The following is a 21,817-nucleotide window of genomic DNA, read 5'->3' as shown; positions in this document are numbered from 1 at the left end:
AGGGTCACAGAATTGAAATAGATTTTTTTCCTTATGACAGTGTGAATATGTAAATAAAGGTCATGCATGGACAGTAGTTATTTTCGACGTACAGTAAATTTCCTTTGGCAACTACATGATCTCCTTGCCAGAGCTCATTAAACAAACACGGCCACGTCTGCTTTCGGCCAATCAATGCAGCTTAAAGAATCAATAGAGCACAGCAATGAAAGGCATCACTTTTTGTCAAAAGCGAGTCAGCAACATCCAGTATGTTATGCGCGGCACAAGCTATAAACAATGAGACAAACACTGAGACACGCACGTTACAGAGAAATCAGAATAAATTAGGAGATGAAATAACTTCTACCCAGCTAATCAGCAGCATTGAGAATATGTTTGTGTGTGATGCATCATTCCCCAAAGTCTGTCAGAGTCTGATTAGTGCCATCCGAAGTGTTGTGCATGATAGACCAGCACCAGTCAACAGTCCCAACCCAATTTCATTCTGTGGTACAGTAATGGCAACAAACATCCAGAATTCAAACTCACAGTCTTTAGTATGCAGACTTTGCACACCGAATAGTGGAGCTTCATGATGTACCCTGCTATAGGCTTGATTATTAATTCTTTCTTCTACAACACTGGATCCTGACAGCCTCCAAAATCACCGAGCCGACATCAAACAAGCTGGGGCTGGGGCACAACGTCTTCTCCCACAGAGAGCCAAAACTACACGTTTGACCCAGTTTTCTTTTACTCGTCAGGACCCACTTCTGCAAACTGCCTTTTCAAAAGGAACATCACAGCAAAGTACGCCGACAACAGCCGGGACTTAAAAGACACATCCTGAAGAAGCGCAAGAGGCCACATCAAGTCCTTTCATTTGGGATTGACCACACCTCTTAAATATATTAGATTCAGAGTTTTGTCATTAACCGACACATTTTTCCACCTCTCCCTCCATTTCCTTTCATCTGCTCTCTTATCTATCTAGTTGCTGCGCAGAGCCCTCACTGATGCTTCTCTCCCACTCCTCCATCTAATTATATTATCGCTCCCTTTCACTGATTCGCCACCAGTTTCCTCTGTGTTGCCTTCATACTCTGAACTGAGAGCGACTTCAGTGCTGTTGAGGCGAACGCGAACAAGAGTCTGATTTCAAAGGGAAGTGCTGACTTGTGTTTTGAAAGCTATAATTTTTCAGGCCTGACTTTATTTCTCTTACTTACTCTGAATTCAAGTGTGATCCACTTGTGTAGTGAGACCCGTTTAAGCAGCCTATAAGCATATATGCACAACATGCCTTTAAACATTGTACTCCCCTAATTATAATCTTTGTTAACAAATTAGAAAATTGCAAACAAACGGCTTATATAATATAGAGCATCAATATTTCATGAGCAAGCTGTGATCTTGGGAGGGGTGCTACTGTACATGCTGCTGTCAAAGTGCTTCCAATTATTGTTATACAGCAGTAACAGGAGCACGTGTTGGGAACAGATATAATATATTCCTTCTTATTATCCAGACCCCTTTCAATATCTGCTCACCCACCATCATAAGTCTTTTTTCTACATTGTTAGCATCGGCTACACCTGGCACATAGAGGCCAACTTAAGTGATGTCAAAAATAGCCTTGAGCAGCACAAAACAAAGTAAAGCCAATTCACCCACTCTCGTGAAAACAGGATATGGGCTCCTCACTGACATTTCTTTTTTTTTTTTTTACCACATTTGTCTACAAATAGCTCTGACTGTAATTCTACTTCATGATTGGTGTGTAGGCTGCTGGGGAGTGTTTCACTGTAAAAACGTCACCCTGATTACACCCAAATCATCAGTGAGCAGGAAGGGCTGACTGAATATTGAAAAAGTCAACAAGATGTGAATTATATATTTAACCTTGATATTTTGAGAGAAGTGTGAAGTGGCACCCTGCTCTGCTTTTCTTTGTGAAGACAGATGAAGTGAAGAGCTGTGGGAGTTACAGTGGAACACTTGAGAGGCTCTGCACTTTCTGCACAGTAATCTTATTTGGGGCTGGTGTTGGATGACGTGGCGGCGCTCTCCCCACAGAGCTGCGTTAGGAAGCTTGTGGTTTGGGTTTAGCTTTTCTGTAGGAGTCAAGCTCCTCTTGACATTTTAGCACACACACTTATAAACATACAGCGACAAAAACACACTTGGGAATCCCCTATTATGCTCTACTACTGAAGAAACCTTTGAAAGGAGAAGAAATAATCTTAAAGCAACCTACCCGAGAAACACACAGACATATCTATAATGCTTGTTAGCCTCCCATACAGATATGTTTGATTGTTAGAGGAATCCTCACAAAGTTAGTTCTCACTGTACAGCAAATATGAGGCTAAAGCCAAGACATTGTCTGTTGTAGATCTATCTAACACCTAATTCTCAGCAAGAAAGAGAACCAGCATGTTTCTCAAAATGTCAGACTATCTCTTAAAGCAGCTATCTGTAAGTTTTACTGCTGCTGCATAGCCAGTGTTAGCATTAACAGCTGTTTACTTACCAGAGTTCAGCATCAAACTTCATCCCTTTACTCGCCAAGAGCTGTCTCCAGCAGTGGAAAGCATCGCCAATGTTGACTCTTGTTTGCTTCTATTTGTATCACTTCTTTTCTTCTACTGAAGTTAGCATGCTAACCAGCTAGCCCCGGCCCGGTCAGCCCGTCTCGTCAGTTCTTGAAACTAAGTCGCTGTAAAGTCCAGGCTGCCCTGAAGAAGCAGGGCTGCTCTGAGGACGTATTACAACCTCTTGTAATGTAAACACAACACAACAATGGCTGAAGATCTGAGCAATACTGAAAAGTAAATAGCTGGTAATGCTAATGTTAGCTATGTAGCAATAACATAATGTACAAATAGCTCCTCTAAACAATCGTGAAATACATCGTGACTGTTTCGAGGAACAGGCAACTACAATATAATTTATGTCATTTAAAAAAAAAAAAAAAAAAAAACAAGACACGATGTAAATTGATGAGCTTTAGAGGTGCTGAATAGGTGGATTTATGAACTTTCTACAGAGCTGTTTCTTCCTGTCTCCATTCTTTATACTTAACTTAAAGAAACAATTTATAAATAAGGGAATAAGCATATTTCCAAATATGTTGAATTACCCCTTTAAGTTTAGTGTCCTGAGACAGAGCCATGTCCTTGTGATTGCTTCTGGAAATTTGGGGGATTTAATGTCCTGAGTAGGAGTTTACAATCTACAGCTACATACAATTTCCACATGACTTGATTATGACTTTTTGGACACAAAATATTTAATAATGTCCAAAACCAGGGGATCCAGGCTACTGTTTTGTTATTAGAAGTGTTTTCCTGGCAGTGTGGAGAAAGCTTTGTAACAGCATTTAAACCATCTATAGGAAGAGCACAGTTACAAAAAAAAAAAAAATGGGTAAATGGATAATTAGATGTGAAATAATTTAAATAATGAGAAAGATTTTGCAGACTTTCTGTTGGTGGGTAGTAAAAATTGTCTTAGAGAGTTCATGACCTCAGTATTTTTTAAATCCTGGCTATGGCCCAGTCAGTAAAATATGTTATTTGGCAAAACCTCATCAGCAGGGCAAATGGAGAGACCCACACATCAAAATATCTCAGTTTTGATGGTGGGTGATGCCAGACAGCAAGCTGCTGAGCTCGCTGTTGACATTTTTCATTTTCACTCTGTCAGCTCAAGCTTCAAGTGGGTGTGGTGGTTAATTTCCCGGGCACATTGTGAGCCATGAGCAGACGAGATGATGTGGGGCAGCCAGCTGGCAACTCTGAGAGGAGCTCTTACACTGAAATCAGTATGTCCACAAGGTTGTTTTATCTAAGTGTAAATGGAAAATCCAAACATATTAAAATACTTGTTGTGTACTCCAGAGATCAAATGAGAGGTGTTTCCATCCATAAAGTCACCTGTTCAGTGCTATGAAATCTATTATTCATGAGGCAATAAATTCTGTCTTCTGTATATGTGTTCACTCTCCGATATGTACAGCTATTTACTATGACCTCTAGTAACAATATCCAATTTTATAGCAATTTATACTAATTGTGTAAGCTGAGTCAATGACTGTGTTTCTGAAAAAATCTGAAAATCTGATCTATTGCTTTTTTTCCCTGTGAGGATTTCCATGTAAATTACAGAGGCCCGTCCAGCTGTAATTGTGTAGCGGCTTGCTGGGTGCTTGTTCGATTGTTCGTGGGATACAAGAGAGTGCTTGAGTGCTCTCTTATTGCCTCCTATCTGAGATTTTCATTCAAAGTCTTCTGAGCAGGCTATCCATCTTGTGCTGTTTTTCCTGGAGTGTCCCATTTAATAACACTGCAATTTTATTCCTCGATGTTTCCTGCCTTATTTGAAACACTTAAACTTTAATTTTTTTAATAATGTTGCTGCCGTTTGGTTCAGCCGTCCACTGAGAGCACCACTGCAGCTCATCGCTGGGTTTTTTTTTTTTTTTTAAATGACTGAGCAATATTGTTTTTGAACCCAGGTCAGCAGACAAGACACTTGGGGAGGAAGATGCTATGTGATCTTTTCTCATTTGAATATGTACATGGCTCTGTGCTGGGTTCTTCATCCAGGCAATTGAAGCCTTAATATAAATTGTGCTATATCAGGACAAAAACAGTTGATGCGCTTTACAAGCTCGGCAGGGCTCAGCAGGAAATGTGCGCTGAACTGTAAAATCTGTTTCTAGATTGAAAAAACCTAACAAACATTTAGTGAATCGTTTGCTTATTTTCAGTCTTTGTGGACAAGACAGTCAGTGTGACTGAACTGTGTGTCATAGAAGTAGTAGTAGTACTTCAGGGTTGTTGAAGTTCATCCCTGGAAGGACCTAGACAGGAAAGAAAGTCCAGCTTCAGGAAGTCTGAATACAGTGATGCAGTGATGTCCTCAGTGAAAACAGTGACTGTGGAGAAGCACAAACAGCATTATGTTGCTTGCATTCTCCATGTTGAGCATGACTGTGCTCCCTGCTCTGAGTCTCTAAGCTGCAATGACAAAACAACAGCCTAAAATGACGGATTAAGCCTCTGTCTGGATCCCTGTGCAACTCGCTGCTGAGGCTTGACATAATGTAACAGTGGCTGTCGTACAGATTGATACCTAATTGAAAAAGTGCAAAGAAAGAATGAAATGCAACCTTGATAGTGAAAATGTTCAGAATCTCTCTTGATTGTCAGCCATGTTGCCCTAAGCACACCAGCTCACACCAGTTTCTCTGTAATGGGTGATTTCTCATGCGTTACCATGACTATTATGCTCATTAAAATGTCACAAGTGGGTCGGATGCCAATCACTGCAATGAGACCATATGGCTGCTTCCTTCCTCTGCGCATATTGGCTGACCTCTATGCCTCACGCTGACGCCTCCGACTGTAACGCTGGTCACAGATGGAAGCTGCCATCAGTAGAAATCCTGCGGACTGCTGACTGTCCCGTCGTCATGCACTGCCTATGAACGCTGACTGTTATCCTGCTTTACATTTCGTCCCATCCCATGCCGCCGCTGCTCAGCCGGAGCTCAGGACCTCCACTCTGCCTTCCTCCATATTACATAAGTTACAGCGAGTGAACACTGTGCGCCATGTGGGACCCTTTCACATCCAGTGTGCACAGTCATTCCTGCCTGGAACCTGCCACGGTCAAAGATCAGGCTGCTTTCCTGCTGCATGTTGACCTTTGAACCCCAGCGAGGGAGCCCAAGATGTCAGTGCTGTAGTTCACTCCTGTATGTTTGCAGTGCTTGGCTGCTCAACGTGCTGCGTGTGTTTTTCTCAGAGACTGGCTACTGTGTCACTGGGGTCGAAGTCAGGAGAAGGAAATGTCTTTTTCACAGACCTCTTGGAAAGCTGCAGATGTTTTTAAAGGGCTGATCGATGAACTAAATCAGTCATAAGGTTTCCAGTCTCGCTGTTATAGATTTCTTATTAGTTCGGAGGAAAGGTCTGTCTTTGAAGCGCACCTGAATATCGGTCGTATTACAGATGCCTCCCTGAGGTGCTCTGAACTGAAGGAAGCGTATGTGGGCAAAGGGGGAAAACAACTGGGCTTTGAATTATGTGTTTCCACACTGTTCACTCAGTCCTCTATCACTTAGGAACATGTATATGTGCCACAATGATTGCTACTGTTTTCAATAGCTTTATCTGTATTATGTTTCTGTCAGCTGTGGCAGTTCACTGCCTCACCTTTTATCAGAACAATGGGCAAGTGAGCAAGGTCCATTAGCATTTGGAGGGGCGTGGGAGAAAGGCGTGCATGGCTTTAAACAGAAAATGAGCGCGTTCAAATCACCTTCGCGCTACCTGACTTCCATGGGACGGTCCCGCAGAAGGCAACAGCGACATATATTTATTTCTGCATCATATATGAAGCTGTCGCACCCACCACAAGAAATAAATAACCTCGGATGAAACTAGGATTACATATTTTACAGTGACAAAGACAGCAAGTGTGGAACAAAAAAAAAAAAAAGGCGAGAAAAATCACAGTGCTATTTTAAGCAGCAGCATTATTGCTCTTACTGAAAGCACAACGAGGGAGAGAGAGAAAGGAGCACCCGCCTGCACAGGAGCTGCAACTGTGCGCGCTTTTCCTCACAAGATTGTTTATTTGCTTTGTTAAAACCTGCTTTGTTAGATTAAGAAAACGCAGACTGCCGAAGATAAGGCGCCCTCTTGGATAAATCGGAGCGCACGGGAAGGATGCTGCTCTCACCAGGAGCAGGTGTATTCAGCCAAGTGGAGGCGCAGGGCACAGAGCAGGAGCGACGCACAACAGCCTCCAGACCACAACACCTGCTCCAAAGGAAACATTAGACATGCTGCTGCTTAACGCGCCTCTTCCCTTGAAAAAAAACAACTGGATTTTTCCCTGCAACTTCCACGCGATAACCAGGAGAGTGTGGGCACCGTGGAACTGATGGACGCACAGCACATTTGGAAAATACTGTAGCCTAGTGTCACACACACAGTAAAAAAAAAAAAAAAAAAAATCAAGGAGTGCTGTGTTGGCTCCTCATAGCGCTGCTTCATTGAAATCAATCTTGTTCTTATCAAGGACATAATCATCTGCGAGGATGCCCGGAGCACTTTTCTCAGCAGAGTCGCTCTACATAGGGATGGAGGTGGTGATTGCACTCGCGTCTGTGATCGGGAATGTGATGGTGGTTTGGGCGGTGAAAATTAATAAATCGTTGCGAGACACCACGTTTTGTTTCATCGTCTCCCTGGCTCTGGCGGATATTGCTGTAGGAGCCCTCGTCATCCCTTTGGCCATTACTATCAGCATCGGACTTCAAACTCACTTTTACAGCTGCCTGCTCGTGGCGTGCACGGTGCTGGTGCTGACTCAAAGTTCAATCCTGGCCCTCCTGGCTATTGCAATTGACCGCTATCTCAGGGTCAAGATCCCGACCAGGTAATGGGGGTTTTCACGTGCAGCAACGCATGAAAGTAAGGAGGCATAGGCCTATAGATTATTCTCAGAACATGTGCCACGTGGAAAGGTGATGATGATGATGATGATGATGATGATGTTCAGCCTCACACACAGCAGAAGTCACTGTAGACCTCCAGCGCTGTGCTCCTGTAGGCATTGATTTCCTCATGGGTCATGTTTCACTTCACAGGATGCCAGTCCCTGTATGTGCATATAGATCTGACTCACTAGTAGCCTGCTGACAGCTAACCAGAGCATGGCTGATCAACTAACAGCTTTAATTAGTCCTCAGGATCTCTAATATGTGTGGAAGAGTAGTGCAGTGACAGAATTAGTACACTCGTGGGTGGGGCTGTATCCAGGATATATCCCTATCTCTTTTTGTGTTTCTGGAGGGCACAAAAAGAGTTCAGGTCTGTTGTCAGCGGTGTTCAATCTCCCCTCTTTGTATTTGATGCACAGGACCACCGGTGGTTTATCATGCCAGGCAGAAACAAAAGGCTGAGCAGTGGTGGTGAAAGGCTAACAAAGATAAGCTGTGAATTTATTGTCTGAGGATATTGTCTGTGATAGCCTCAGACTTTAATCTCCTGTTTAAGACACCAGTCAGTCTTCCAGGCTTATGACAGCACGTCAATGTGCATTTTAGCTTTTGATTTCTCAGTCTGCTTTTGTTTAAAACCATCCAAGCTTAGTAGATAGTTGTGTATGTCACGACTACATTTTATTCTTGTTTACACTTTACTACTTGTTATATAGATCAGAAATGAACTTCTGAGTCCATGAAGTGCTGCTGTTTCTCTTTTATTTTTTCACACACTCCTCCTGTTAGATCAGTATCTGATCTCTTCCGAGCAGGCCGGTCCCCAGGCTCAGTGTGTAAATAACGATCTTCTTGCTGCGCCTCTGACACAGAACCTAACTTAACACATACAACCCTAATCAATACTAATCCAACATGTGGCACCTGTGACAGCCGGGCTAAATTGCAGCATTTTCTACTGCTTCAGGCTACACTTCAGCAAAGGTCAGGTTATTGTAATGTTAACATTTCCTCTGCAATTACAACATCAGACACTGTAAATACCAACCATTAGTGCTCCAAAGGTAATCAGTTGTTACTCTACACACTTCCCAGCTATGCTGGATCAGATGACTGCTTTCATCCCCGCCTTAGGCGAGTATCAGACTGAGTCTCTCTGTGTCATTTCTTGGTCACAGTGCAGCAGTGATAAGATTTTAGAGCCTCTGCATCTTTCCTCTACCTCCTGCTTCCTTCCCATAAAACACTACAAACAATGAAAAAGCCAAACCAGTAAAGCTGCTGTAGCATGCCAAGTACTGCAGCTTGTGCCTACTGTACCGCTGTAGCCAATTTTAAAAACTGTAAAACTGTAAAAAAAAAAAAAAAAAAAATAAGCATGAAAAGGGCAAGGTGTTCAGATAAAGGTTTACAGAGTCTGTCTTGTACAAGGGGGCATATGGTGCTCCAAAGAGCTGTGTGGAAAGTATCAAGGGGATTAACTCTTTCTTGTCAATCATATTTTTTGTCGGCCCAAGCACACTGCCACAATGAAAAATGAAGTAAAAAAGAAAGCATGCGTGCCCCGCCAGCGCTGTGAGAGAAAGTGCTGACATGATGCTGCGTTGTTTGCTTTTGCAGGTACAAGCGGGTGGTGACCCCTCGGCGAGCGGCGCTGGCAGTGGTGATATGCTGGACGGTGGCTTTCATCGTGGGACTCACGCCCATGTTAGGCTGGAACAACCTGGGGCGCCTCCAGCAGAACGGCTCCATCAGCTCTGACCTCATCATCACCTGCCGGTTCGAAAACGTCATCAGCATGGACTACATGGTGTATTTCAACTTTTTCGGCTGGGTGCTGCCGCCCCTGCTTCTCATGCTGGTTATCTATGCAGAGATCTTCTACATGATTCACAAGCAACTTAACAATAAGAAGATCACCACCAGTCACACGGACCCCAACAAGTACTATGACAAGGAGCTGAATCTTGCTAAATCTCTGGCTCTGGTCCTTTTTCTCTTTGCTAGCAGCTGGCTCCCCCTTCACATCATCAACTGCATCACACTCTTCTGCCCTGAGTGCAAGACGCCCATAGTCCTCCTCTATATCGCCATCCTGCTCACCCACGGCAACTCCGCTGTCAACCCAATTGTCTACGCTTTCCGCATTAAGAAGTTCCGCACAGCCTTCCGGAAAATCTGGCAGCAGTACTTCTGCTGTAAGGACACACCAGCTCTGGAGATTCAGCCCAGCGACAGGAAAGAGATGCCCAATCCAGAGCCACAGCCGGCGCCACCGCCGCCGCAGCTCACTCAGACGGAAATCCTGAAATCTGATCCACCACAACAGCAGCCACCTCCACCTGAGCAGCAGCAGCAGGACCAGAGGTCCGAACCGCTGCAGCAACCTAAAGAGCATCCGCCCTTACTGGAGCAGAACGCAGTCTAAGCCAAGGGATGGAGCTGTTTGCTGGCTGGGAAAGTAACGATCAGTGCACAAGCATTGGCCCTCTCCTCATTTGAATGTAGTCTAATGAGGAGTATGAGGTGCTATGATGCTGTAGTGACTGAAGCAGGTTGGATAATAAATACTGGAAGCTCATTTATCTTAACTCAGGAGGAGTGGATTTACTAGTGGTTTGGTCAGAGAATAAAAAAAGGAAAGATGGGTACCTGTAAACTTGCAATAATGGGAGTCGTTTTGACGGAGACTGTGTCTATCTTAGTAACGGACCGAAGACTTTAAGCTTTAACAGTTTTGTTCATTATGGTGAAACAGTTGGTGTGAACATTACAAAATGTGCAATATAAGTTATTGTGATTGGTCAGTATCAGATTATCAAATGTTAAAACTTGCTATGAACATTTATACGTTCAATACAGCAGGTTCATCTTACTACTGTAATACCGTGTGTATGTTTAAACTGACAGTGGCTGAAGAACATGAATGTAATAATGATGTAAATAAGAGACTATTGCAGCACAGCTGTGAACGCTCATCTCTTCTTCAGGGTCTTAATCGCACAACGGTTGAAGAGCAAGTAGCACTACGGGAGAGATTTTTGCAGCGAGGAAGTGTGTATGTGCTGATAGAAGGGTTTTGTAATCCTTTAACTCTTCCCTGCTGGAGCTGAGTCCCTCTGTGATCCAACAGCACTGCTCCATTGCAGAGGAGACGGACAGGGATAAGAAACAAGCAGCTGGAGGAAATGGGAGGTTTTAACCTTTTAGAAGCTGCGTGCAGGAGACTCGTGTCTGCAGGACGAAAGCAACTCATGGGGGAGAAAGACAAGATGCACTTAAAGCTCATGTTTATCCAGCCTCCATACCAGCTGGTGGCAAGAGTGGGTTTTGCTTTTTTTTTTCCCTACATGGACTGTTAATAATTTCATCACGACTTACCACTAGAGTCCGTGGCTTCCATGGCCTTATTCAGTATTTCAATTGGTACGGACTTGACTAGAATAGACAACCTGAAGATTGTGAGTATCTTTATTACACTGTAAACTCAACATTTTACATACTGCCAAACTTGGGCATCTATAGATTAGTAATTCAATTCTGTTCAGTGCCACTGTCATAAAAACACTGTAAGAGAATGTAAAGTTATTTTGTTCTGTCTCTTGTGAAGACTCAGAGCTCTGGCCAGTTCACTGATGTTCTCCTAACTGGGTGACAATCTTATGTAAGGTTTCGACATTTTCTCTTTGTCTTGACAAACATGTTTCTGACGGGAACAAGGGGGGAACCTTTTGATGCTTGGATGGCTGAAGTGACAGTGTCAACTGAAACCTTAATGCAATCCACGCCACCTGTATCTTGCTTTGTGTATAGGTCAGGTGGAATGTACATAACACACATTTGAGGAAAAAAAAGTGGATGAATAAATGTGTAATGATTATGTGCTGTAATGCTATTTATAGGTTTACAATTTTGATTCCAGTAGAAGAGTGGAATATACATATTTCTGATATTATTGTTTTATGTTATTTCCTAGTTTGATGAATGACTTCTGGCACAAATGTGACGCACACAGTCCAATCCTGTCGCCCGGAAATTATGTTTATATACAACTCATATGCAACAGCAAATATGTTTTGAAGGAAATTTGTAATGTTGACCGAATCATGTTTTCTGTTAACATAATGGGGAAATTGTGTCTATTAATATTTCTGGCAATAGAACGTATAATTAAGACGCTCACTGACACTGGCACTTCATTAAGTTTAGGGAAAGATCACGTTTAACACAGAAAAAGTCTGCAGTGGCTTTCAGCATGAGGTTAACAAACATTTAAACAAACTCATGAAGTCTCCCTAACCTTAACCAAAGTGCTTCAGCTGCATATAAGCAAAACCACAGAAGTGAGGAATCAAGGTCCCCAGTCCACCTCCCTGCAGTGACTCAAAAAATGTTGCTTGTGAACATAAACAAAGGAGTGATTCTCACTGTGACGTACTGTAACTGGGAAACCAACTTGATGAAACATAGTGTCTGGGAGGCAGGGTTGCACAACCAAGTTCCCATTCATTGTACTCATTTTAATGTAACTACAATCCTATTTTTTATGTCAACATGGGATCACGTGACTAACTGACTAAAGCTGCCACTAGAAGGGATGAACCTGCCATTCCACTCAGCTCGTTGTTTGGGTTTTTCTGCTTAGCAACTTTTATTTGTTTGGGCATTTTACCTTTTATTTGAGGCAGACAGAAATCGTGGGGTATGACACGAAACAAAGGTCCCTCAGCTGGGAGTTGATCCATGGACGTTGCAGTTAAGTGGTGCGCACTTTAACCAGTAGGCTAGCTGTGAGCTAAGGTACCCTTTTTAAGTTTTTAAGGGTCTCACCTCCCTCATCTTTGTTTCCTGCAGATGCAGGCTGCTATTAGTTACACCAATTCCAAGCTAGACACAATGCGGACAAGTGAGTGAGTGAACATCAGCTTGAGTCAGTGTATCCACTGTCCTAACCTACTGTGTCCAACCTACTGTGTGCATCAGCGAAAAGATGAGAGATGTCTCTATGAATTTAATCTCGACTAGTAGCTTTAGATGCTAGTTAGATTGTAACATAACTCCATTATTCTCACAGTGGCTTAATTGACTGTTAATCTGTATCACTTCTTAATACAGCCTATAGGCTATGATGATATATAAAATGAAACGTTATAGATCAACAAATCACAAAAAATAATCATTCTAGTTTCCATCTGCTAGAGTTCATTTGCTTGCTGTATGTTAGGAAAAGATGTCTACATTTAGCTGGTGATGAATGTTGCGCATTTAGCAGCCAGACCAAAACAGAGCTACAAGAAGAGGGAATATTGGACCCCAAATGATTTGCTAACAGTTTTGCCATCAAAGCTTAAAAGGTCATAATTGTTATGTTTACAGCTTATTTCTGTGGCCCTCAACTGGCCGACGGACAGACAGAAAGAGAAAGAAGATGCAGCTGTAAAGATAGGCACTAATAGCCTATCAGCCTAACAGCTTATCAGTCTGTTCCTTCAGCAACAACACTTCCTGTATGCTATCTGAGAATACACTCATACAACCACCAATTCAGTTATTTTTTTAAAAAGAGTGATATATGGCTTTTCTACCTATTCAGTCCTCTTGACAAGTCAGCACTTCTTCAGTTATAATTATTCCACACCAATCAACACTTTAAGCCCCAGATATCTCAACTTTCTATTGGTACCTTGCTGCCGCTCAGCAGCGCAGTCATAATTCTCATTACCACGGAGCAATAATGCAGCGAGTGGCTCCTAGATAACAGTTGAGAGTTGTCACAGCTCTGACAACCCATTTCTCTCCTCTGTATATGAATTCCTTTGATATCTGGCGACGTCTGATGTTCCTGGAAAGACCATGTAATCCGAGTGAGGCCTGCTCACTCTTGCTGTGTCTGCGAGGTCTCCATCTCTCAAGCTGTGCAACCAGATTCACTTCAGTTGCCTCTTCAGATATAAAATGTCCAGAATCCATAGAGCAAAAAATACACTGAACATGTGCACACTTTTATGCAATATAATGCTGATCGGAGAGCTATACAAATCAATTGTAGGATTGCTTTACATACAATATATCACTAATAATTCAGTCTGTGGAGCTACTCTTACCACCTTTGTTTCCTGGACAAAGGTGCTGAGTTTCAGGGCAGGATTGAGTATCAAGCGGAAAGAGACCTCAGATAAGAACTACATATAAGAGGAAGGTAAATACTGGAGCGGTGTGTTTCTAATAGAAAAGCAGAGGTGACCTTTCCCTGCAGTGACCTACTGTCCTTGGGGCTAATGTAGCCACAGATCCTGAGAGGGGCCTCTTTTTACACCACCTCATATTCACATTCTGCAATAAAAACAGCTCGGGTTCAGGGTCTAGCAACATCCAATCATATGAAAGCAAAGATGTTATAAATATATTTGCACACCAGCTTCAGTAAATGGATTGGTGCACATTTGCATGGGAAATTCAGTATTGTGTCGCGTTTGGGAATGTAGGCAAATTAATATTAATGGACTATTGTAATAACAAGAGTGCAAGTGACCTCGACACTCCCCTACCTGCTTCCATCTCTGTTGGTGAATGCACCTATTTTGATCAATATTTCTTCCAAATGGTTTGTTTCAACCATGTTTCAGGTCAATAATTTGCTCTTCACATTAGCCCAAGCTCTAACCGACACAGACTGTTCAATTCCCCAATGGCTATCTGTACCGTCATGGGGGCAGGCTGAGGGGAAAATGCATGGCATGATATATATGTCTCAGTGAGGGGCTTTTTTCATTAAAAATGGAGGAGCACTTTGATCTACCTGCATGGGCTTTGATCGGGTGTCTTGAATAAGGAGGAGTGTTTTGCCCCCGGTGCTGCTGCACAACAGGAAACAAACCTCCCTGTCACAGCAATTTATATGCCAATATCTGTCTTCGAGAACAGCTGTAACATGGCTCCAACCCGAATCCTGAAAGAATGGTAACACCTACATAAAAATGCAGTAACAAAACAATATCGCGTACAGTTGATTGCTGGTATTGTTTTGCATGTGTGATTTCACAGAAAAGCAATGTCAGAAAAAAACAAGACCAATAATCGTGCTGAAAAAGCAAATGCAAATTTACAGCAGATGGAAAATCTGCACCCAGGAACAACTCAACAGGGCCTATTAAAGATGAAATGATACGCAACATGATTTAGGTAAACAGTTGTACCACAGCGAAGCAATAACACAAAGCGGATCAAATGACATCATCTTTAGCTGTGAATTTAACCGAAAGGTGCCGCGATCAATTGTCTTTTTACAGTCCTTCAGAAACAGATTGTTCCCACTCACTGAACCTCTGAGAAACAATAAAGGCTCACAGCATGTATGCAAACCCCTTCAATAAAACAGCATTAGGGTGCTGCAAATAAAACAAATTCATTTCCCCTAGCAATCAATTATTCACCAAACAGGCTTACAAAATTAGAACAACATCAATATTTTATCTCCTTTTTTTTTTTTTACAAATCTCTGCCTCAGGAGGTATTTTGAAAGCGCAGCCTTGAAGCAAGGTTGTAAAATGCAGGGAAATCGCCTCCTATGTAAACCCCCCGAATAAAGAGAAGATGCAATAAATGGTTCACAGGATTTCATTCAACGGGAAGTTTTTATGTAACAGATCAAGCTGTTTTCTGCTTTGTTAGCAGCATAATTCACTTCCTTGGGTAAATGAGAGATTTTCCACAGACAGTATGTGGCTGTTAAACCTTGATGCTGCATTTTTTTCTTGACACTAATTCCCTGTACCAGAGCTCTATTTCTAACTCTTCTTTTGGCCTCATTGACTGTCCTTGTGACAGAGTGCCATCTGCTGGTAAAGACTATTTTTGGTATTATGTTTGATTAAAACTGAGCAGTGCCAGGAGGACTCGCTGTTGATCTGGCTCTGTGATGGAGGGTACCGAGGTCACATCTGGTTCCTTCATTAAGCTTCTCCCACAGGTCCTGACGGCCACTTCAGCATCCGTGGACTTTTATTTAAAATCTTCTGATGACAGTTCCAAAGACCTGCCGGGGTCCCTGAAAGAAACTAATTAATATCTCTGAGTCGTATCTAGAATGAGATGTTGGAACGGGAATAAAAGGAGCTGAAACAAAAACCCCATGACTCAGTACACTGCTGCACAGAGTGACAAATTCAGCCACATGGCACACCGTACTTAGACAGTGAATCCACAAGAATATGAATTTTAATCGTTTTCATCTATAATGGTAGCAGCATGGTTCAGATTTTCCTTGTTGTTCGGTATCATGGACAACATATGGCAGAGAAAAAACTGGAGACTGAATTTGCACTTCAAAAGAATGCACAGTAGAATTTACAAGGTAGTTTATCATCTATTTTTATCATAAACAACATTTTTTTTTATCATTGTGGATTTGTGAGCATGAAACAGCTGTTTGAAGTTGTTGATTATCGCACAGAGATCCTAAAAGCATGAGCCAGAAAATGTTCCCACATCCATATAAGATCACCCCACACGTTGTCACCAAGCCCAAAATGTTGTTTCTGTTGGCAAAGGCCCTTTTATGAACTTCAGTGTAATGTACCAACAGGATGAAATGACTGAAATCAGTTTTGAATCGGTATTATTTATTGCTTTACTCCTCTGGCATTATAAACAGGTTACTTACAGTAAAAGTGCCACGCTTGGGATAATGTTATGCTGGATGTAATGCTGTCCACTGCAGTGACACAGGCAGCGTCATCAGCAGATGTATAACCACTAACACTAACGCGAGGGTTCAAGTTGTTTTGCTGCATTACAGGAAAATGACACACTGTTTGTGCAAAAATCCAGATTTTTGTCCCGGAGGGAAATGTTGCATTTATTTTAGGCCGCGCGAGTTCAAACCTCGGCAAACCTACATGCGGTAACACTGGGCTCAAACCTCAGCAAACACACATCAAACGGAGGAATAATTGCCTGTCTCAACAAGTCTGAGCCAAAGTGTGCAGAGGCAGCTGAAATGCTGAGCTTGACTCACTTCCTGCCCGCTATCAGCTGCTTGTCCTTTATCAACAAGGGTAAATTCCCAACTTCTTCTCATTTTCTAAAACTGTGGTTTTAAAAAAAACCTGATGAATGGACTTTACCATACATGACCTCTTTATTATCACACAGTGTTATCTGTAACAAAGCACTTCTTTTGTTTTGGTTTACACGCCTTCTCTTTCTCATGGCAGATTTTGAAAACAACTCTTTAACAAAAGTTATGGAGGCGTTGCTCCATATGGAGCTAAATAAGCAGTGATAATATTTGGTGCAATCAGAGCTGACATCGTGACCCAGGGAGTGACAGCCTGTGGCTGCGCTCTGGATGGCAGGGAATGGAACGCCCATAAAGGCCACTGCTTATGACTGGCAGTAATTAGCTTTTAACAGTGGTGGTGAAGATGGCTGTCCATAAAGTCAACACAACTCCGCCTGCCTGGACTTTTTCTGTGCTGGCAGCCCACGCCTCAGCAGATGTACTCAACCCTCTTACATGGCTCTTAGCCAAAACCGCCTGCTGCCTTTTACTGATATTATATAATAACATGAATTCATACAAATTGTCTACAGTATCAATTTAATATATATCTCCCTGGGGTGGCGTGGTGGCCTAGGGGTTAAGATGCCAATGATGAACCACAGTGTCCCCTGGTTCGCTTTCAGCCAGGAACCATCTCTCACTCCCCTCGTTCCCTCTCATCTCTCCACCGTCACTATCTAATGAAGGCAGAAACTGCAAAAACAAACGGCAACAAATATATACCGTGCATCTTCAAATTCTGTCTTCATAATTTCCTGTCTTCACGAGGGTGACCCACGTACACAACTAGGATATGTGTGGTTCTCAAAGCTACAAATTACCCCAAAAAACACCAAGAATGTTCTAATCATGTATGTATCAATACCATGTCAGTGAAAAACATTAGTTTTCCTGCATTGCTTTGGTTAAAAGACATTCTGTCATATCCTGCTTTGCTCATCAGTTTGTGTCCCAATCCTGTGGAGTACCTGCGTGGAAGCAGAGGAAGTGTGCATTTTTGGTCTGCGGTTTCTGCCAAAGACTGACTGCCAGAGCATTGGGAAGGAAAACAGTGATAAGCAGGAATGGTTTATATGCCATGCATTTTCAAACAGCTTTGATCACGTTGACATGGCACTGTGCTTTGATCCCTGGCAGTGCAGTGAAACTTCATTTCCCCGCATCAGATTGAGAAAAAGTCGTCATCTGCTAATGTGAACCAGATGAAGTCTTCAGACTCAGTCAAAGTTTCAAGAGTATCAGATTATCTACATTTTGTTTTGTCCATTTGTTTGATTTTGTCACAGTATGAGTGGTCGTCTTGGAATGACTTACTTTAAACTAACCTAGTGTTTTATTTTCCTCATCTGGGCTTTGACACACAGGATGACACATCACTATGCGGATTGTTATTATCTCTATTATTGCCCTGTCAGCATCTGAAAACGCCAAAACACATCTAAAAATGTTGAAAATATTCTTATCTGTATGCCATTTGTATGACTTCTTTCATTTTTGGAATCTGTCTTTTCTGTCTCATTATCTTTACAGAAGTTTATTAGACTCTTGCGCAAATATTGACATGGCAGGTTAGAAATATTCCCAAGGGTGACTAATAGTCTACATTTTGAAAAAAGTACTTGCTGAAGCAGAAGTAACACCCGTGTCTGCTGCTCCAGGGGGGTGAGTCAAATGTGTGGCCTCCTGTGCTCCTACAGTCCCATTCAGATGACTGACTCACATTAAGGCAAATGATTATAGTTTGCTCGTGGAATTATTTCTGTCGGACCTATAGCACTGACTTATGACTCATTACAGACAAGCTGCTACGAGCGACACTTGAGGGCTTTGAGGACACAACCCGGCTTTCAACCTGGTGATTGCCTGTTTTGATCAGTTTGGGTTTTGTCATTTGTTTTGTTTGCTGGGCTCTAAGGATCTTTGTGTGCCATGTTCACCCACAAGCATGCATAGTATCTTCACTAATTAGAAAGGGTTACAATTATTCAGAGACAATACATTAGACACGCTGCTCCTTACTGCTGTGGCTTGATGAAATGAAGTGCACAACATAGGATGATCAAAAATAAAAATGAAGGAAACACAGAGGCAAACTTCTGGGAAAGCCAAAATAAATTATTGTGAGAGTTTAGTGGGTTATAAAAACAAAACAATACCCAGAATAAATGCAAGGCCCAGCAGACTCAGCAGAGCTGGGTAAAGTACCTGGTGATGGGGTAACATTTCCTCCACATCAAACACAGTGACGGCCGTGTGTGTTGCACAGTCTCTGTGTCCCACCACAAAGTCAACAAACCAGTCGTCATAAAACACGACACAGCTGAGCAAGGAAGCTGGACAAGGAACCACATCAACCGTCGCAGACAGGAAGTGATTTTTGCATTTATAACTGCCTGCTAGAAACATACCATAAGATGTAAACAGTTTACTTTAACAAGGCAGTTTGAAACTAAACAGGGCAGGTCACAATTAAGGACAAAGTTGCAAAAGTCGCTGTACAGTGCTGAACTGTACAGTACACACAGGAAAATCTAGGCGAGCTGAAGTAAATCAGGCCATGAAATATGTTTAGGTTTGATGGGAAAATGGTTCTTCATATGTGAAGCTCCACGGATAATCTGAGTTTTCACCCTGAGCAGCTACTGACCTTAAAATGCCAACATTCAGACCACGTCTGTGACACGCAGGAGTGTTTTGTAGTATTCTGCCTCCCTCTGTTTTGCTGCCCCAGGACAAATGATGCTTTTTCAGCATTACACGGCCCTGTTGTTCCATGGTTAACCTAATCATAAAGATCCCGCCCACATGAGCAGCGAGGGTCTTGTTGCTCTACTATGATATTATCCAGCTCTGTGATGACGCAGTTGGCCACTTCATGCAGCTGCACGGTGTGTGCCAACAGCCTGTGCTGTGATTGAGGGACGTTTTGGGAAGAATGCCACACAAAAATGTGTATTTTTTCGAGGTTCTGTGCCAGACGTCTTTTTGGGAACAAAGTGGCGAAACCAAATGAAATGTGGCATTTGTTAAAATACATGGAGCCATATTCATTAAGGCTTTGACGCCATGTAAAATCAGTGACAGATGTTTTCAAAGGAGGCCTGGGGATCTGCTGAGGAGACACATATAAAAAGAAATAACCTTGCATTAAATGAAAGAGTGCTTGTGTTGAGGTTATTATTTGAAGCTGCTTTAGTCTGAATGAAACATAACCAATTTGAACAAAAATATGTTTAGAATATGAATGTGTAAACTGTAACCGTGTGTGTGTGTGTGTGTGTGTGTTAACCAAATGTCTATTATAAATGTCTGTACCCAGTGCACATTTTTCAGTTCATGCAGAATTACATTTACTATCTTCCAGGAATAATGTGTTTAGTTTGTTGTCATGAATATCATGTAAATAATGTGATAATATAAAATGAGAACTGTCAAAATCTGGAGCGGTATGTGTGTTCTTCTTACCTGTGACAGACATGCTGATCTAACGTTGCGAAAGACATGTATTGCCATGGCTGTGGCTCCCCGTGAATCACTACAAGCAGAAGAGCTAAATGAGAACCTATGACAACATTTCTCAAACACGTCAACAACAAGTTAGTAAATGGGGTGTGAGTATGTCAAACAATGCAACATATCAACCACATCAGGAAACCTTAAATTCAAATATAAGGAAGGATACACCACCTCATCAAACCACAGGTAGCATTATTTGTAAGCTGCATTAACTGTTACCGTATAAGGCAAGTCACTAGGGAATCTGCAAGAGAGAGGATGTGCTGTAAATCCGTTACACTTCCCCAAATTAAGTAAGTCTGTCTCAGCTGCAGCCACCTGTATGATTTGGGATAACCAGTATTCTACAGGGGCTTGGATAGGAAATACCCCAATCTACTTTACGTGGAGTATTTTATCGGCATATCAGTTAAAAAGAGTTGTTTATGTTCCTGCACATGAAAATGTAATGGAGCAATTACGTAAGTCCCTCATCTGCAGATCTAGCCATTCACGTGGGAACGCAGTGAGTCATGACATCCTGGCTGAGGCACATCCTTACCCACAACACCTTGATACGCACATACCCAAAAATATCAACATAAACTCATCATGTACACTCTACTGCACATAGTTGGTGCTCTTAAGCTTATGGATTAGCTATGACAAAAGATGGTGTGCAAGTGATATAGAGAAGTGTGATCCTCTTCCATGGTTCAAAGGAAAAATACAGAAACAGTTGGTTACTCATTACCAAATGAGACATTATTACAAATGTATTGGGTTTTGGGAATGATGCCACATGTTGCATCAGCAACACTGTATGATGAAGTCCCGCGGAAATCAAGCCAAAAACAACACTGCAACAAATTGCAAAACTAATTGCACAGGGATTTCTTCAGCCCCTCAAATTATTTGGCATAGAACACTTAAAACATAATTCAAGAATTAGAGACATCTAAATGTTTACCATCTTAGAAAATAAAACAACACATGGTGCATGTTTTTCCCCCTGTGAGAATCTTCTTTTGGCTTGACCCGGTTTGACATTTTCTTCAGAATCCAACTTTTAAAAAAAATAGGAAATTTTTATTCATGAAAAAAGTGGAACCATACTTTATTTAGCTATGTATAACACTACTTTAAGCATAGAAATAACAGAAGTGTCTGGCTGAGTCCCATGATGAATGTGTTGCACTCAGGTAGAGCTACAACATGTGCAAGAGAGCTTCTACCATGAATTAAAAGATGACGATGACAATGTACACAGAGCATCTAAACAATGTATTTAGGCTCTGTAAAGTTATTTCCTGAAAGTTTTTTATACCAATTTTAATGATGCAAATTCTCGCAATAATAGCAACTTTCAGAGCATTCACAGTAATTTGTCATTTGGTTAATGATTTGTGTAGATTTTCTGGCAGCATGCATTATTTTATTAACATAACATGAATGCAACAATAATAATTTGCCATGATTGGCCTTATCCACCGCTACCATTGTTCACCAAACACCACACCCTTACAGCTTGAAATGTGTCCAAAAAAAAAAAAAACAAGAAAAAAAAAAAAACAATTAGGTAACCGCTCATTAGCTGTTAGGTAAAGCTAAATGTAGATATTTTGGAAATTCCCCATGTCCCTTTCAACAAGACTGTCTATTAAGATGTAAGTGGGAGGTTTGAGGTTGGTAGTGGGTGGGTACGAAGTTAAGTGACTAAGAAGTTACTCCGCATAAATACAAGGTCCACAACGGCA

The 21,817-nt window shown here is 41.9% G+C and overlaps 1 protein-coding gene across 1 annotated transcript; it reads left to right on the top strand.

Annotated features, from left to right (window-relative positions):
• Positions 1-5,421: 5,421 nt before the first annotated feature.
• Positions 5,422-11,454, top strand: adora1b (adenosine A1 receptor b). Its single transcript, XM_056384988.1, has 2 exons — positions 5,422-7,437; positions 9,122-11,454. Exons 1-2 carry the CDS (start codon positions 7,097-7,099, stop codon positions 9,927-9,929), a joined length of 1,149 nt encoding a protein of 382 aa, XP_056240963.1. The 5' UTR covers positions 5,422-7,096; the 3' UTR covers positions 9,930-11,454.
• Positions 11,455-21,817: the final 10,363 nt, after the last annotated feature.

Source organism: Seriola aureovittata, chromosome 9, assembly GCF_021018895.1.
Source record: "Seriola aureovittata isolate HTS-2021-v1 ecotype China chromosome 9, ASM2101889v1, whole genome shotgun sequence".
NCBI classification, from domain to species: domain Eukaryota; kingdom Metazoa; phylum Chordata; class Actinopteri; order Carangiformes; family Carangidae; genus Seriola; species Seriola aureovittata.
This window is presented reverse-complemented; position numbering and strand designations above follow the sequence as displayed.

What these genes read in the sequence shown, in the direction of transcription:
- adora1b (XM_056384988.1), top strand. Translation starts at nt 7,097, where the DNA reads ATGCCCGGAGCACTTTTCTCAGCAGAGTCGCTCTACATAGGGATGGAG. An exon ending in AGGGTCAAGATCCCGACCAG is followed by an intron (nt 7,438 to 9,121) that starts GTAATGGGGGTT and finishes TTGCTTTTGCAG; the next exon opens with GTACAAGCGGGTGGTGACCC.